Below are 17,315 nucleotides of genomic sequence, written 5' to 3' on the forward strand. Positions count from 1 at the left end.
ACAGAGACTGACTTGCTTATGAGCCACAATTCTGAATTCACTTATCAACATATCACATTCTTGTAGTGTTGAGTGAATGGTTTAACATTTCTGCACTTTTGTCAGGAACATCATGTCACTTATTGCAGAACATCTGGCTGTGACAGAGTTGGCAGTGAAGACATAAACAGGAAGTGAGCCATAACTCAAATAATTCTTTCTCTTGTCAGGCTTTCAAATAGCTCAGTGGGTATTCAAGTCCTTGTTAACCAGTGTGTAATATATCCTGCCTGATGCACTCTGTCTCATGAAATATTGATTGCATATAGCCTACTTAATACATCTATATGTCTATAGATGTATGTACTAAGTAGAGTTGCTGTTTCCTCCTCAGCTGTCGGTGAGTCATGTAACAGTACGTAGGCGTTGCAGTTTTTCTACAGCTTTCAATCATCGCAGCATCTTCAGGAGACCTCTCCATCAGACCCAGAGACACGGTTAGTTCTCAACTGAGAAACAGGCAGACAGGACCGAGTCACTGCCTGCAGGGCACTCAGCCAATCAGGAGCAACATGGCAGGGTAGGCTATATTTAACTGTATCTAGGTCCAGCCATACTGTACATATGTGGTAAAATCTGGGTAATATCATAACATTTTCTTTTTAGAAGCAGCCTCCTCCCCAGTCCGGACAAACGAGATGGACAAACCAAACACTGGCTCTAGATGGAGCGCTGATATCTGCAATCTCACCGCCCGATGCCAATAAATCTTATCCTATATGCCATTATGGGTGCTATCTAATGGGCCGCAGAGGCAATGTTAGTGCCAAATGGTCATATTAAAATGTATTTATTTATTTTATAGCTGAATATGCTAAAAAAATTCACATAAATAAAATCCATCAAATTAAAATGCATAATTTCCGTGATAAATTATGTGTAAATATCACCACTCTGAGCTCGCACCACATCCGGTAAAAATACCACATGGAACAGCTTTACATCCGCGTCACGCCTTGGCTCTGTGATCTGGCCGTCTTCAAATATCATCGAGAGATTTCTTGATTATGTTGTTTTTTCCTTCATTTATTTGAGCAGGTGGTACTCGGAAATTACACACTTAAAAGTAGGAAGTGGATCCTTTTTGGTATCAAGGACACCAAAATTGATACTCTCAGGGATCCCTGTCTGTTAAGATTTAGTTTTTCCAAAACTGTAGAAATCTGTTGACCCGAATTTCACTGACAACATCATCAACAACAGCTAATGTGGTACACTGTAAACAATGAGACCCCCTCATTCAGAAACATTACATTTAATTTCAGAAACATTTGGTCCATCCTTAGCCAGAACTACACTCACACCCGATAGTTATCCAATAGAATGTATTTCAAACTGGAAAGAAAGACCTTACTGACTCATTGTGTAGAACACTAACTAGTAAAGAAAAGAAATCACAACAAACAGCCAAAGCCACAGAAACAGGTTCATCCAGTCACTGACACCTTATCCTCATCTCCAACACACACACACACACACACACACACACACACACACACACACACACACACACACACACACACACACACACACACACACACACACACACACACACACCTCTCTGTCCATCTGCTGTGTGACTGAATACAGAAGGTTGGGAACACTCACACACACTACAGTCATCATCAGTTTCACACATGCCCATGTACTGAGACTACATGCAGTTAGAGGAAGAGAAAGTCAACACTTGACTGCACAAACACAAAGCTGATTTAGTGCGTCATCATTATCATGCCGTTATCATGCAGCTAACCACAGTAAAATCATGAAAAGCTCAGCAAGGGTCCACATCTGAATGTGGAACAGGATGAAAGCTTGGCAACATGGTCTGGATTTGACTCTTTTTAGGGTTTTTGATTTGATAGCCAATACATTGTGCAATATCTTCCCGCATACAATTTTATTTGTATAGCGCCAATTCATAACAGAAGTTATCTCAGGACACTTTTCAAATAGAGCAGGTCTAGACCGAACTCCTTATAACATTACAGAGACCCAACAGTACCACCATGAGCAAGACCTTGGCGACAGGGGCAAGGAAAAACTGCCTGTTAAAAGGCAGAAACCTCGGGTAGACCCCGGCTCTAGGTGGGCAGCTGTCTGCCTCAACCAGTACTCTTGAGTCATGGATCTATTAGTCAAACCGGACTTCCTGGATGCTTTGTCCTACCATTACCATGTTCACACCAACACAGTGTGTTTTCTTTAGATTGTCATATTTTTGGGTGAAAATGAGTAAAAAGCTAAAAATGTATGCATTATCTTACCAAGATGACTTTTACTCATAATGACGCTGCAATAGAGGTTCTTTTACCATGAGTCAACAGTAGTGTTCTTGTAATCTTTCATAATGGTACTGACTGAGATTTGTCTAACATTGTTCCAGTCTGTAACACTGCAGCTTTTGAAATCTCTCTGACTAATCAATGTCACTCCAGCAGGCCTCTGTCTAGTACGAATCAATCTGAGCACTAAGCCCAACCACAGCTCCTAACCTAGCACTCTCATCTGCTCAAATAATCACAGTTGTCCCTGAATGCCTCTTTCAGAAACAAAATGCTGTTGTCAAAGTGATGCCCTTTTGTGGTACTTGCAGTCAACAGCCTGGTGTGTGAGGGATAACAATCATGGAAAGAGCAAATTATAGGAGTATACCATGTATTCAGCTCCATAGTAACATTTTATCACTATGGTGAGTTGTGGTATGCTCAGTGCCAATAAGATTTCCAGGTTTCCAGATCTAAGGGGCCCTCAAAGTTTTTTAAGGAGCGCCCAGGGCCCCAGGGTTCTTGAAGGTCCATTGGTCTTTTAAGAGTTGTTATCTTTCAGGAGGATCTAAGTTACTTTACTAAGTTGCAAGGTTTTTAAGGACAGGGTATTATAAGTTCCATGGATCCTTTTGAGGGTTAGAGGCCAAGATTTTTGACATGACTTGCCGGGATCTTTAAGGGGGACATTACAATCATTTAGCTGACATTTGTATACAAAGCAACTTACAATAAGTGCAGCCAACCCTCCAAATTGCAAATTTGCCTTCCCTTGAAGGAAAAGCATCTTGGTTTTTGACAAGGTTGAGCTTCAGGTGGTGGGCAGACATCCTCTGAGAGATTTCAGCCAGACACACAGAAATTTTAGCTGCCAACTGGGATTCAGACCAGGGAAAAGACAGAATAAGTTTAGTGTCATCTGCATAGCTATGGTAGGAAAAACCACGTGAGTGAATTACAGAGCCAAGAAGCCAAGAACCAGGAAGGTTCCAGGAGTCCCAAAAGTTCAGTATGTTCCCATGGTCCTTGAAGAAATTCCAAGGACCTTTCAAATGATCTGTTTTGAGGTAACACCTAAGAGATTCCATGGATCCTGGAAAAAACTCTGGAGATTGGAGATTCTTTGAGAAACGTCAGGGATCTTCCAGGTTCCAAGGGTCATTAAAGAAGTAGCAGGGATCTTTCCATAAGTCCTGGGTATCCCAAAGGAAGTTCCAGAGATAATTTCTTGAAGAGGTTGCAGCATTATTTAAGATGATCTAAGGTCCTTGAATAAGTTTCGGGGATCAATCAGGAAGATCTAAGCTTCTTGACTAAATAGCAGTGATTGTTCACTAGGATTCAAGGTCCTTGGATAAGTTGCTGCTTCATGCATCTTTGTGTGCTCGCCTTGAATAAAATGCTTTCTTCACAGGGGTCCAACTGTAAATACCAGCTCTGTAAAGCTCACTACAGCCTCTACATAGACTGTCACGGGTGTTAAAATTAGAAAACACTGTATCTAAGATGCCAGTTTCCCTATTTAGAGTAAAGCTTCCATGTTCCTGTATTTGTAAGAGCAATAGGACCAAGCACCATAATACACTACAATGTTGCGGTGTTGGTATATATACTGTTCAATCACTTAGCCCTCTCAAAGGATTCCTTTGTGTTTACTCCACAGTCAAATGAGGACGGCATTAATCTAGTTTGTGTAATTGGTTTAATGATGACAGCACAGTTCCAGGAGCTATTATAGCTAGGTCCTGTGTATAAGAAACCACTATTAGAAGGAATCAATAAGTCTCTTTAAAATTTGGTTAAAGGACACAATGTCTTGTAACTCTATCTGTGTATAGTGAGGTTTTAGGGAAATCGGCTGGTTCCTTTTGCTCAAGCTACCTCCATAATGCCTTGCTCACATTTACAGACTTAAACTCTGGAGAAGCTACAGGATGCCATTCATTTGTTAATCAAACCTTGATACACGCTGGGGCTGCTCGGAAACTCAACCAGAAGGAAGGTTGTGGGGAAGTTGAGAACAGTTCATTTTATGCAAACGTCTTCCTCTGACAACTAGGAGACATCCAATCAGAATTATTTTGATAAAACTGAACTCATGTCATGAAACACAACTATGGAAAAGTACTTTAAACAGGTAAAGTGGTGCTGTAAGCCTTGGTGTTTGGGGGAGGGATGAGAGGAAAAGGAAGTGTGGATAGGGTAGGAAGAGAAAACATCTAAAAAGATTAGATCATCTAATGCAGCTAAAATGAAATTAATTGGTAATGCCTAACATTTCCTAACTGATGTGCTGCTTTTTTTGGAGTTATTATTCTGTAAGTTCTGTTTTGTTGCTCTTGTGTTTGTCGCCATCTTGCTTGCCTGGTCCTTAATAACTTTCTTAAAAACTTGTTGTTTTATAAGGTGCTAGTTTAGCAACAAGGATATAATCCCTTGCTGGTTTCCCACCTATGGCCAGTGGGTTTTTTGGAACGCATGATGTCTGCAGTGATGGACATAAATTGTGCTGAATTTTGAACAAAGTTGAGTGTAAAAAGTAAAGACTAGTGTTCTAGTGATCTCTGCATTGACTGATGGAGCACACTGGGATGTAAATCGTAAAATGGCTACATTCATATAGAGCTTTTATCCAAAGAGTTTTACATGGGAGCACATTACATTTGGGGTAAACATAAAGGGGTAAATTACGCTTTGTGGGGAAGTTGTGCTGGACCTTCTTTTTGATGACAACAGTGTATCCATCACTTTTTCTGTGCAGTGTCTTTAGCTACAGCACTAGTTTCCAGATATGGATGGTAAATGGTAAATGGACCTGTATAGCTCCTTTCTAGTCTTCTGACCACTCAAAGCGCTTTTACACTACATGCCACATTCACCCTTTCACACAGTGATGGCAAAGTCCATCGAACAGAAACTAACATTCACACACCGGGAGCAATTCGGGGTTCAGTATCTTGCTCAAGGATACTTCAACATGTGGCACCAGGAGCTGGGGATCGAACCCACAACCTTCTGATTTAGGAATGACCTGCTCTGCCTCTGAGCCACAGCTGACGCTGAGCACAGGTTTGGTTTTGGTCTCTGTACAGCAGCGCTGTAGTCAAGGCCACCTTTGTCAAGTCTACGACCAGGATTAGTCGAGCTCTAGATGGATTTTGAATCAAACCAATACTACTTATTTTAATTACAAGCACAATTCATTGATGGTTTTGTTTTGACATAGGAAGTCTGTAAAAACAGATTCAATTCATTGGTATTGAGGCGTCCAAGTCCGAGTGCAATTACCAGTCCAACTCAAGTCTGAGACAATAGAAAAAATGCCTATGAGACCTACAGCACTGCTGTACAGGCACAATTGTACCAAACCTGATAACACAGTTACTGTACCTGACTGAAAAATAGTTCCAACACGCAACTGCCCTTCTTGGAAAGAAAACAATAAGTGTATTTCTCAAATCTTGAACTATTACTTTAAGTATCTACCAAAAAAAGTTAATGTAATTAAGTTGTGAGAATAGTGAGAAATTTATATTGATAATTATTTTGTTGGACTACGGTCATAATGTTGAGATTAGTGCTGCCTTCCACCTAATCCGATGTTTTTCGTGTTTCTTTTTTATGACTATGCTTTACAGTGTTTATTGCTTTATTAAAAAAAGATTTCTCTGCTAATATCTTGCAGATTGACGAGGACTGGAACCTTCTTTGGGAGAGAGGCTGCTCTGATATTTTTTGTCCCATGTATTTGGCAGAGTGTGAGTTCCAGATTGCAGCACAGCTCGGTGGGCCTGGCTGGGAGGCCGAGGTGAGAGCAGCGTAGGAGGCTGCAAACACACACACACACACACATGCACCCACATGGAATGGAAGCACAAACAGTCACTTACACAGGCATGTAGATTAGATGATGAAAATGTAATGATGTCTCTGGAGAAAGTGGACTATAGTAGCAGGAGGTAGTAACAGGATACATCAAATGACACATGAAGGAAATCAGGGCTTTCTGCAGTACACTGGGGTTTGACTGATTTATCAGCTTCCTGATTTATATTGAGGCAATAAATATTGACCATCTGACTCAAGCAACAGACTGTTCTAAAAGAATGTCTGTGGTCTAAATGGTGTTCCTGCTACAGCAGAATAGAAGCACCAAGCTTATAGTGGACAAAAGAATTCATGATAACAATATTATTGCGATATATGTAGAAAATAAAAAATAAAATAAAAAAGAAGCTTTTATTGTGTGTTTTGTCTCTTTTTTTAGCAATGAATTAGGATATGAGTGTAGGGAGGGAGAGAGTATTTGCCAACCAGTATTTCCCCATTGTGAACCCAGAGATGTTGAGTACCAAAGTTTTATGTAAGAAATGTACAGTATGGCAGCATTTAGATACTGCCAGATGCTAACTTGCATATGTTGAGCAATTAGCAAAATCAGCATTAATAAGCATAACAGCTATTACATCATGAGCACAGATAAAGTGAATAACACTGATTATCTGGTTATCATGGCACCTGTCAGTGGGTGGGATATATGAGGCAGCAAGTAAACAAGAGGTGATGGATGATCTCTATATTTTGATGTTAAAGGATAAGGCTGGTGTTATTGTACATTTTTCGCATTGTTATCAAATCCCATAAAAAAATCACCAATGCGTTTTGTCTCTCAATTCTTTCATATTTCCATCCTGAACCAAATCACACAAAAACAATAGACTCAACCACTTACTATTTCAATTGCATTTTTATTTCATCAGAATAAAAAAACATTGGTTAAATACAAGCTCTCTTGAATAATATGAAGCTTTCAAAACGTTAATAAAATAGAATTGTATCCTTTTAGAAAAAAAAAGCTCTCACTTATCAATCATTACCTGTGCATTTTCATACTGAATACCTCGATCTGAGAGCTGACACTGGCATTTAGGACATTTTTGCATAACAATTGTACTCAAACTATTCTGACACACTGCAGCTGAAGAACCAGTTGTGCTCAGGAGATTCAAGTCGTTTCATATGTTGCATAAGGTATCAATGGGCACACGATAATGCAGGTTTGAGTCAGGCATTGCATAGGCTTCTCTAAGGGGACACATGCATAATACGAGAACAGTGCAGTAAGCAGCAGTACCAATAATTCATTCAACATACAATGCAGCATTACCACATGACAGGACTAAACCTTATATTTAACTTGGTTATATAGCTGTTATACAGTACATTGGCTTTAAGTGCCTTACAAAACTACACACTGACTAAATACATGTGGGTATGGCATTACACGTACAAGTACACATAAAGCTTTAAGGCCATGATAACTCTTCAATAACATGTGATGCTACATGTAGCAAATATACACAAAGAAGTAATCATCAAAATAAATAATGTTTTGCCAAACACACCAGTGGGATTTCCGTCAGTGTGCGTGTTCTAATCTTATCTGGTGGCACATTTCAAGTAGTTGAAGCCAAAACAATGGACCTTTCATTTTGTGTTGATTCTGATGATATAAACTACCAGCTGATGATTTAGTGCTGAAATGTAACATCTTTCAAATCCTCAAGCTCCTTCATTCCCAAACAGAAGCTGAATTTACAATTGTATTAGAAACACACTGGAGTACTTTTGTAGTTGCAGCAAACAAACACTCTCGCTGTATAAGAAGACATAACAGATGAACCTGATTTGGACACTGTTGCCGCGGCAACATGACAGTTCAATAATACACAAACTCAGCCAAAAATGGGGAAAGTAACTGTGTACGTGAGGGTGTTTGGAGGTGTTTGGAGGTGTTTGGGTATTTTAAGGGGTGTGCGTGGTGTGAAAAGAGCGAGAATGCAGGATAGAAAAAAGCAATTGGAAGTTATATTGGGTTTGTACAAAAAAAAGAGGTGATTGCTAAAGTTTACAGCTTGGGCATTGGCATCAAGAGCGCACTGTGGTCCAAGAAAATGTCAGGGGCCATGGTAGACAGTTTTCTAACCGTTTTCACTGGTGGTTTAGGCTGTGAAAAAGAGAGATCGCTGTGTTTGAGCCAAAATAGCACCTCCAGAAAAGAAATCTAGCTCTCATGAGATGGTTGTACACAGAAAGTACAAAGGAAAACTGGGTACATAAGGTTATAGGTAAGGTAAGACAGGTTAAATACATTTAAAAAAAGAATGTTATATTGTTGATTTCATATTTCTCCTTTATAAAACACCATTTTCCAGAGGCCGCCGTGGGTTAAGCATCGCCAGCTTGACAGACTAATGACAGTCAAATAGGGATATGTGAGAATGAAGAAGATGCTAGATATGATGGATAAGGGAGAAACTGTTACTTTGGAGGATGATACCTGTGCTGATACGCTACTTCATGGCACCTGCAGTTTTAAAAAAGCTATATATATTTTCATAGTGTAGAATATGTACAGTAAACCCAGCAACAGGTTTCACTTTCAGTAAGACCGATGACAGAAACCCTCTGTAGCTGTAACTCCATCAACACATTCCTGTACATTTTGAAGTATGGCATTAGTTCCATGGAACAGCAAAATTCTGCTAATCTTGATGAACCAACCAGCGGAAGATGGCAGTGGCTGTATCCGGGATATTTTGGGCTTCCTTTTTGTACAGTGGGAGGAAGAGGAGACATCTTTTATACGTCGATGATGGAAACACGGCTACTAGCAGAACAGCAGCATGGAGGTGGCGTAACCTGATTGCGAACTGACTGCTAGCTATGTTGACGCATTAAATCAGTAAAATGATTGAAGTCAACATCATGATGCTGAAAATGATGCTAACTGCAGCTTCTGTCTCACTGCTCAGTCAGAAGAGAAGGATTAGCATTAGCCAAGGTGCTCTCAGTGTGATCATACAGTGGCAGTCCTTTTGAGGCTGTAATACTAAAAACACACAATATCAACCTTTTGCCCTTAAAATCTTTAAAAAGATTAAACATGATTTCAAATATTAGGCTACACTGTGCAGTACTTTACAAACTAACTATTTAACATTGCTACATATCCCATGCACAACATTAGCTGAAGAGCTGCTTTATCTAGGGCAGAGGAAGTCTAACTGGAGTCGATGTTCCTATCCTGGTTTTCGATCCAGACCACTAGAACACATGGAGGGTGTGATATATACTGCCAGGTATCCACTGCTGGTGCTGCAGGCTTTGATTTGGATCTTCTGGTACATGTTCCACATTCGTATTCATGGACCTATTGACTTTGGCTTATCATCTCTCACCCCATGCATAGTATGGTATCTACTGAACTTCTCATTATAATGATTAGGATATTTTCACGCTACAATAATTTACTTATCAAAAAATTTCTTTTTTCTAACGTGTCATTTTATCTGTTATCACAAACCCTTTCTTGTCCTTCCCATTATATCTTGTTATAACAGGAAACTTCCATATGTTGTTAAAAACGCTGAGACACTGTCTCTGTTTTCTAACAATGACCTGCTGAATATGACACGCCCACTTTGGTTCCCAAGGAAAACCATTTATTGGTTCTAACTGGGAACCAAATTTCTGTGTTCCAAACCAATTTAGTTTTGGTCAAAGTGCTCCAAACAGTTCAAAAGTAGATGCTTGAACCAGAACGGAGCCGGTTCTCTGTTGGAGGAAAAGGAGCATCAGTAGCCTTGAGTGGATGATTTTCTTGTTTTAACAACAAATGGAAGTTTCATGTCATAACAACATACCAAGTTATCATGGTGTAAAACATATATTACCCAAGAGTTTCTTGTCTAATGACAAGTTGAATTATCATTATAATGAAAAATGCTCTCCTTTTAACGAGAATCGTTGGTTTTGTGTACTAATGAGAACTTTTCAGTTATATCATGTGTTTTATCATAACCGCAATCATTTCTTGTTAAAACGGAATAATTTGGCAGTAAAAATCATTACACATGAAAAATGTCTCATTAGAACAAGACAAAAAGCAGACTGCTGTTTCGGGACTTCTATCAAGCACTGATTAGAGGATTTTGGTCTCTTGGTGATTATTACTAAACTTATTCAAAGTTGAAATGATCAGAATTGAGTCTTCATTAGACAAAAGCTGACAACCTATATATATATATATATTTTTTTAATATATATATATATATATATATATATATATATATATATATATAACTGTTAGGAAGGCATGCAAAAAATGACTTTGGTTTACAGATATTAAAGGTTCTATAGTCTATTTGAAATTCTCAGAATGAGCATGGGATTTGTAGTCCTATTGGAGTCTTGTAGCTCCTTCACGATAAATAGGTGGTTTGACTGATCATGAGTTTTAAGCTGCAAAGATGCATGGGCCGTGGGATGTGAGGTTTGGTAGAGCCCACACTGTAGTCCAGAATGCGTAGAAGCAGAGCGGAGAAGGATCTAGAAGGACTGAGAGGATGTGGGATTTGCCATTTGTAGATGTGCATGCTACTGTAGCTTGCAGTTTCCTTCATAGATTATGGTGCGTCCTGGTAGAGATGACAGTAAGGAGGAAAATGTGTCTACTAGTGAGATGACTATAAGATTTGTTTCAAGGCAACATAGACTTTGCGGCTGCACAGCCTGGTGGTCCTGTTTGTGGTCTGTTACGGTCACACTTCAAAGGGCAGGGTAATGTGGGACCTTACTCTATCCTGCGCTGTCCAGAGGTTTCCTATGTAGGTGGCGGTCCGTCGTAACGGAGCATGATGTTGAAGGAACGGGCAAAGTTGTTGGTGAGTGAGCAGCTGTTGCCTTCGTCCATGAGGGGCAGCAGGAAGGCGAGGAGGAGCAAAGCCAGGAAGAGGAGCCACAGGGGAAGAGCCAGTCGACACACTCTCTGCAACAACCCAGGCTTCTGCAACAAACAGCAGCAACACAGGGAAAAAACAGTTAACTGACAGAATGTCGTTTCTGCCACTAGTGGGTCGCTCAAGTAAAAAAAATGAACAATAAATGATTTTGTGAAGTAGTGTGGGATCATTGGAGTTGTTGTCTTCACTGTTACCATTACCATTACCATTACCATTACCATTACCAGCATAACCAGGAGGTAATGTATTAAAGTTTTATTCACCACGTTCGCCAACTTGCTTCCTCACTCTCTGACATATCCTAAGTATCCAGTGTTTACCTGGGAGTAATAGCAACTAGAGGCAAGCCAGGAAATGCAGCGTTACCTGAATCAAATTATGAATTTCTCTTTCTATTCTTTGAACATTGTTGGAAACATTTGGGGCAATTTAATGAGGGATTTATTATACTTTACTTTTTCTTGCTTTTGGGGATTGCAAATGAGTTGGCTTCTCTTATAAATGAAACTACAAAGAAGACCCCACGCGAACAAAACAAAAATTTCTCAATTATAAGTCTGTCGTTGATACTTAAAGACAGCATATTTATGTGTGCTGGGGCTGTTAATCACGATACAGGGGTTACGATTCAATATATTGCGATACTGTAAGCAAGGCAATATATTATGATTTTATTTTTGTATCTAATGTGTTTTTTCATACAAGCAGAACAGCTGGATCTGCATTTATCACAGTCACCCATCATCCTAGCCATCAGTTAGTCAATCACAATGCGCAATCTTTCTATATTTTCTTACACCGCTGATTAACCAATAACAAAATGAGAGTTTGCAGTTCCTTCCTGCTACACACGTAGAAAAAGATAATTAAATTCACAGAATAACAGAAAATAAAAGAAATAAAATAAACCAATATATACAGTTATACACATACACCCAGGAAATAATTTTGCATTTGCTGCAAATTCTTCAGAATGATTGGAATGTCTTTGTTTCTCACTATCTGTGAGATGCAGGATGAAGAAAACAACAATGTGATCAGTTTGCAATTATTCATTAGCTCTAGCTAACTCTGAACTCTCATAAGACGAAAGCAGAAGCAGCTCACCCACACAGTCAGAAACATCGCGTACTGCAGTAAACTCACTCTCTCAGACTTGTTCTTCTGTGAATCATGTCCACTGCCCACGTTCATGTTTCACTTTTTGAATGCTGTTTTTATGTATAATACAACGGTTACCTGCAAGGGTCAATTTCATTGAGGCCCGGTGTCAAACACATCAGGCAACAGATTGGGAAATCTTGAAGGTGTTTTTCTGTTGGATTGTTGTGTGAATATCACTTCATTATACTGACACACTGTAGTATTAGTACTCTGACACTGGTATTACGTTTGTACATTACTAATAACAGTAACATGAATGAATGAATGTGTGCTGATATAAAAACTTTTACTATTATGTATTTGACATTATTTACTAACTAAAACGATGAACATTATACCCAATGAGCTGCTCTGATGCCTCTCTCAATACTTTACAATATGATCTGATGCTTTGATGTCAGGTGGAGGTGTGAAGTGATAGAAGCTGCTAATTCTGGAAGTATTTTTCCTCAGATTTCATAGTTATCTTTTAAATGATCTTTGGACTAAATGGATAATTTGACAATAGTATATGTTTTAGCCATCAGTGTCAATCAAAATGAATGGCTCTAAATACTACAATACCCAGTAACCTAAGTCATTGTTGCTATGGTGAAGAAGCACTCTGCAGTATTCATGTAATATGGGAAGGATGGCAAAGAGGGGAACAGTTCCCACGTTTACTCTCGCTAGAGTTCACATTATCTGACAACTTAAGGTGGTCACAGAGTTTGTGGGTTAAAAATACTGTGCTTTCATAATATAGCATTACATACATTAAATTTGTGTAACCTTGAATGACAGAGTTTGGTTGACATGGGGCCTCCACATTTGTTTTGGCACAACTATGTGCCAAGTCAGATATATGGGTGCTTTCTGAAAATCCACTGGTCATACATAAATTTATAATGACAATAAAGTAATTAGCATACTGATTCTTAAATTAAATTGTAAAAACCTGTAGCCATTACCCACCAAATAAAAAAAACATTTAACAATTTGTCAAATAAAACGTGACACGTTATATCCTGAACCTGCGTCTGTACCTATATATATATATATATATATATATATATATATATATATATGTATATATGTGTATATGAACCACAAAGGTGGTGGCTACTAGTGTTGAGTCTCCCAAACTAGGCTAGCTATGGATTCCAAATCCAAAAAACCAAAACAACTGTAAGTCATTTTGCTTAAGGGCTTCAATTAATCATTTCATGAAGCTCCAGATCTTGATGTGTGTCATTCATTAACACCAAACACATGACTGTGGTTCACAGCAGGGAGGAAGATGGTAGCTACAGGAAAGAATCATGAACACAAATACAATCCAAACCTAACAGTGTGGTCAAACACTTCAGATGGAACAGAGTCTGTGTGTTCTGCTGTGGACAGAGGACAAGAGAAAAACATGCACAGTGTGTTTGACTGTGTGCGCAAAGGTTAATGATTGATCGAACAGGAAGTGAAACTAGCTAATCATACATCTGTATGACAAATATTCACTGGGCAAAGGTATGTGTATTTTTCTTAGAGTGAACACACATTACCTCAAATTACTGTGAATGAGTGAACACACCTGATAGCAACAGAACTATAATTTAACATATCATTCATTTAAGGTGTTATCTTAATTAACCAAAAAAAGGATTTGATCCTGTCAACATTGAGGGGGTTGGAACTTCTGTTACTGTAATAATTCACATGGTAAATTCACTATTGTACATTTCCACAACTGATTTATTTCAATTTGCTTTGTTTAATTCATTTTGGTGCCTTTAGATTCCTTTATATGGCCATATTGTAAACCTTTATAACAGCATGTCTCTGGCAATGTTGGTTGGGCCATCGGTTTGGTCCAGGCTGATATATCTTGGTAACTATTGGATGGGTTGCTATATAATTTAGTTCTGACATTCATGTTCCCCTCAGGGTGAATTTAAATAACTTGTCCAATACTTAGTATGACCAAATGTGTGCAAAACTGATGCTATTCCCATCAGCTGCAGCTTTATTTTGTGTCTATTGTTAATTAGCTAATGTTAGCATGGTAAAATTCTAAACTTAGACGTCAACCACGGTAAACATTATACCTTGCAAATCATCAGCATGCTAAGATTGTCATTGTGAGCCTGTAGCATAATATTTAGCTCAGCTCACTAAATACAGTAATAGTGCACAGGCTTACATATAACGGATTACATGTAACTGAGTTACCTAATCAGGATACAAAAAAACTGCAATCCATTAGTTACATTTAGTAAACATTACATTTTAAAATACACTGAGCAGAGGACACATTTTTAATGCCAAAAATCTTTTTTTCTATTTACTTTTCGTAAAGTAATCCATATTACTTTAACATTGTGATACTTGGACTAGGTTAAAGACTACAACCAGGTAATTAGGAGCTTTATGGGATTACATTTTTAAAGTAATTCTTCCAACCCTGTTCATGTATTATATGTTTTATTGTTTTCTTACTCGTTTTAAAAAAGGGTACTTCATTAGCACAAAATAGTATTCTGATCTAGGAGTGACCAAGAATGAGAATACTGCAAATGTGTGCTAGGACAGGACAAGTAAACACTAGGTGAAAGATGTAAACAGGGCTGATAAGCATCATACCTAGTTTGACAGCTTAGAGACACGGAGCCCAACAGCAGCAAAGCAGACAGGATGAAAACTGTTCTGCAAACTGCGCTTTAAATCAACAGCTGACGTGCAGACAAAGATGGCTGTCAGTCCAAAATGAACAAACATTATGTTTTGATCTAAAAGATTCGAATAATCCCCTGACATTCTGAGATCGATTATTCTGGTAAAGTCCTAAATAGCTGCTAAACAGTGGGTGTTTTTGCTTCATGGCACTAGGAAAGAAAAGCAAATGACTCACGTGACTCAACAAACCATGTAGTCAATAAAACAATCAACCCCCCTTCTCCTGAAACTGAAGGCTGGTAAAAGCAAGCAGCAGCAGCAGAGCCCTCAGCCTGTAAAGACTGTGTGAAAAGAATCTGAAGAGGAATGTTTGGAGGGCTGTTTCAGCTGGGGTCAAGAGGGTGGCCAAGGGCGGGGGTGGCATTCTTTAATCTATTCACCCACCACTTACTAAATGAATAGTGAGTTGGGGGGATGGTTCGATATGCTTGATTTGATGCCGGTCCTGGGTGGTCAGGTCAGGTGCTCGGCTCTCCACAGCCCAGAGAACATTTTGAGTTTGAGCAGGTAATTTCCCCTCACTGATCCTTCACTACACACAATCTTTCTAGTTCATTTGGAATAAATATTAGACATTTGGGAGAAAGAGACAGACAGAAAGAGAAAGACAAAAGAAAGAGCACCATCTGTAGAATTTCCACCTCTAAAACTCCTCTAATGTGCTCAATCTCTGGGAGCTGCAGTGCAAGAAAACCAAACCACTTTCAGAGTGATTTGATGAAAGATATTGTGGAATACAACTTATTATATAACACAATATTAGGCTGCAAATTACACATATATTATTTTACCCAAGAAATAGCACAGAACAGTCTTTAGCACTGATGGGGTCTCTGATGTTCATTTGGTTCTTACTGGTGTCCTCTTTTTTTTTTTTTAACCAAAGTATATATATAATATTTGTGTTGCATTCTCTTCACTCCTCTCGTCTTTGAGAACTTCATGAACCCATATCCTTCTGGTTCGCTTTTTGTTTCTCAGTGTTGTTATCTTAGCCATAATTGTGCTGTTCAGTTATGTTGACTAATTTTCTTTTAATCCGAATAAGGAGTTACCTTTTCCACCTTTGCTGCGGCGGCCAGATCCTCTTGTTTGGCTTGGAGTCTCTGTAGAAAGAGAAATTACAATTACCTAGGTCAACTTATTGTGTCATATATGCAATATGTAATTATCACCTGTGATAATATTGACATAGTGGGTTGTTCTTGAATATCAGTGATAACATTTGGCCCATTTTCAGTGTACTGAGCAGCAGCTACCTTACAGATGAGATGTGACAGGGACTCTTAGCTGCAAGCAGTGCCCTAAATGGTGTTACACTGCCACCCTGTGGTGAAAAACAGCAGTGTACTGAACGCGGGAATAAAAGGTCGACATAACACAGTGAAGACAGCAGTTAAAGCAGGACACTGGCATTCAACAGCAATTATAGACAAGTCTCCATAATCAAATACAGTTCTTATTCTCCCTCTTTCTTCTTTTTTGCCTGTCTAATTGTATTGTTTTTATTCTATAAGCTTGCTGCTTTTGATTCTGTAAAGCACTTTGGGTTGCCTTGGGTATGAAATGTGCAATATAAATAAATTTGCCTTGCCTTTAAACTCAAGTACAATTATGTCTTTGCTCCAGTTTTAAGATTTTTTTTTTAGTGTTTCACATGCAAACAGAAACCTGTCTATTATTACCTATACCAGGGGTTCTTACCTCCAAATACTGGGACCCAAAATACTGTGACCCCAATAATTATTTAATCATTTAAAACCTTATCTGGCATGTAACAAACCTTGTCACATAACTGAACAACACACACTCAACATGTCAGCGTGGTGGGAGAAATGGCGCTGTTCACCTGTTACCAGAGCCTGAACCTGAGACCTCACCTCACCGGATCACTTCCTAAGTTCCTAAGCTGTGGTATAAACACACAGGGCTCTATGAATTTTCTTTAATTTTTCCACTTTCTTTTTCATGCTCTAAACGGACATTCATACATTTTTTCTTATTGTTATCTTAAGAAGTGAATTATTTTGTTATCTCAGGATAACAAAGGATGATTCCTCGAGATAACAAGATAATAAACGCTTCATAGAAAGGTGTAAGAGTGGACCATGACATACACAAACTGCTCTGTGGGGTAGGTTTTAAAGCACATCCCCGGCAGCCTACGACAGAAATGCACTCATTGAAGTCGGAAAAGGAAGCACAGTGGTTGGAAGTGCAGTGGACCATAAGGGCAATCCTGCCTATGACCTCTCCCAGACAAGCCGGACAAACGCCACCGTGAACGGTGCAATCACCCCAAGAAGAGAGCCGGGATAAGAGCTAAACTAAC

General features: G+C 38.9%; 1 protein-coding gene and 1 long non-coding RNA gene across 2 annotated transcripts in view; one reads left to right on the forward strand and one right to left on the reverse strand.

The window, feature by feature from the left end:
* The window catches only part of LOC127354537 (uncharacterized), a 520,620-nt gene that overhangs the window by 266,210 nt on the left and 237,095 nt on the right, over positions 1 to 17,315 (forward strand). The gene's annotated exons all lie outside the window — the stretch shown is intronic.
* Positions 10,756 to 17,315, reverse strand: part of syne3 (spectrin repeat containing, nuclear envelope family member 3) — a 51,700-nt gene continuing 45,140 nt past the window's right edge. The window contains exons 17-18 of the mRNA XM_051383619.1: positions 16,039 to 16,089; positions 10,756 to 11,154 (exon numbers count right to left, since the gene is read on the reverse strand). Coding sequence (XP_051239579.1) covers positions 10,972 to 11,154; positions 16,039 to 16,089 — 234 coding nt within the window. The 3' untranslated portion in view covers positions 10,756 to 10,971. The remainder of the gene's footprint in view (positions 11,155 to 16,038; positions 16,090 to 17,315) is intronic.

The sequence above is a fragment of the Dicentrarchus labrax genome, unplaced genomic scaffold (genome assembly GCF_905237075.1).
Source record: "Dicentrarchus labrax unplaced genomic scaffold, dlabrax2021, whole genome shotgun sequence".
NCBI lineage: Eukaryota > Metazoa > Chordata > Actinopteri > Moronidae > Dicentrarchus > Dicentrarchus labrax.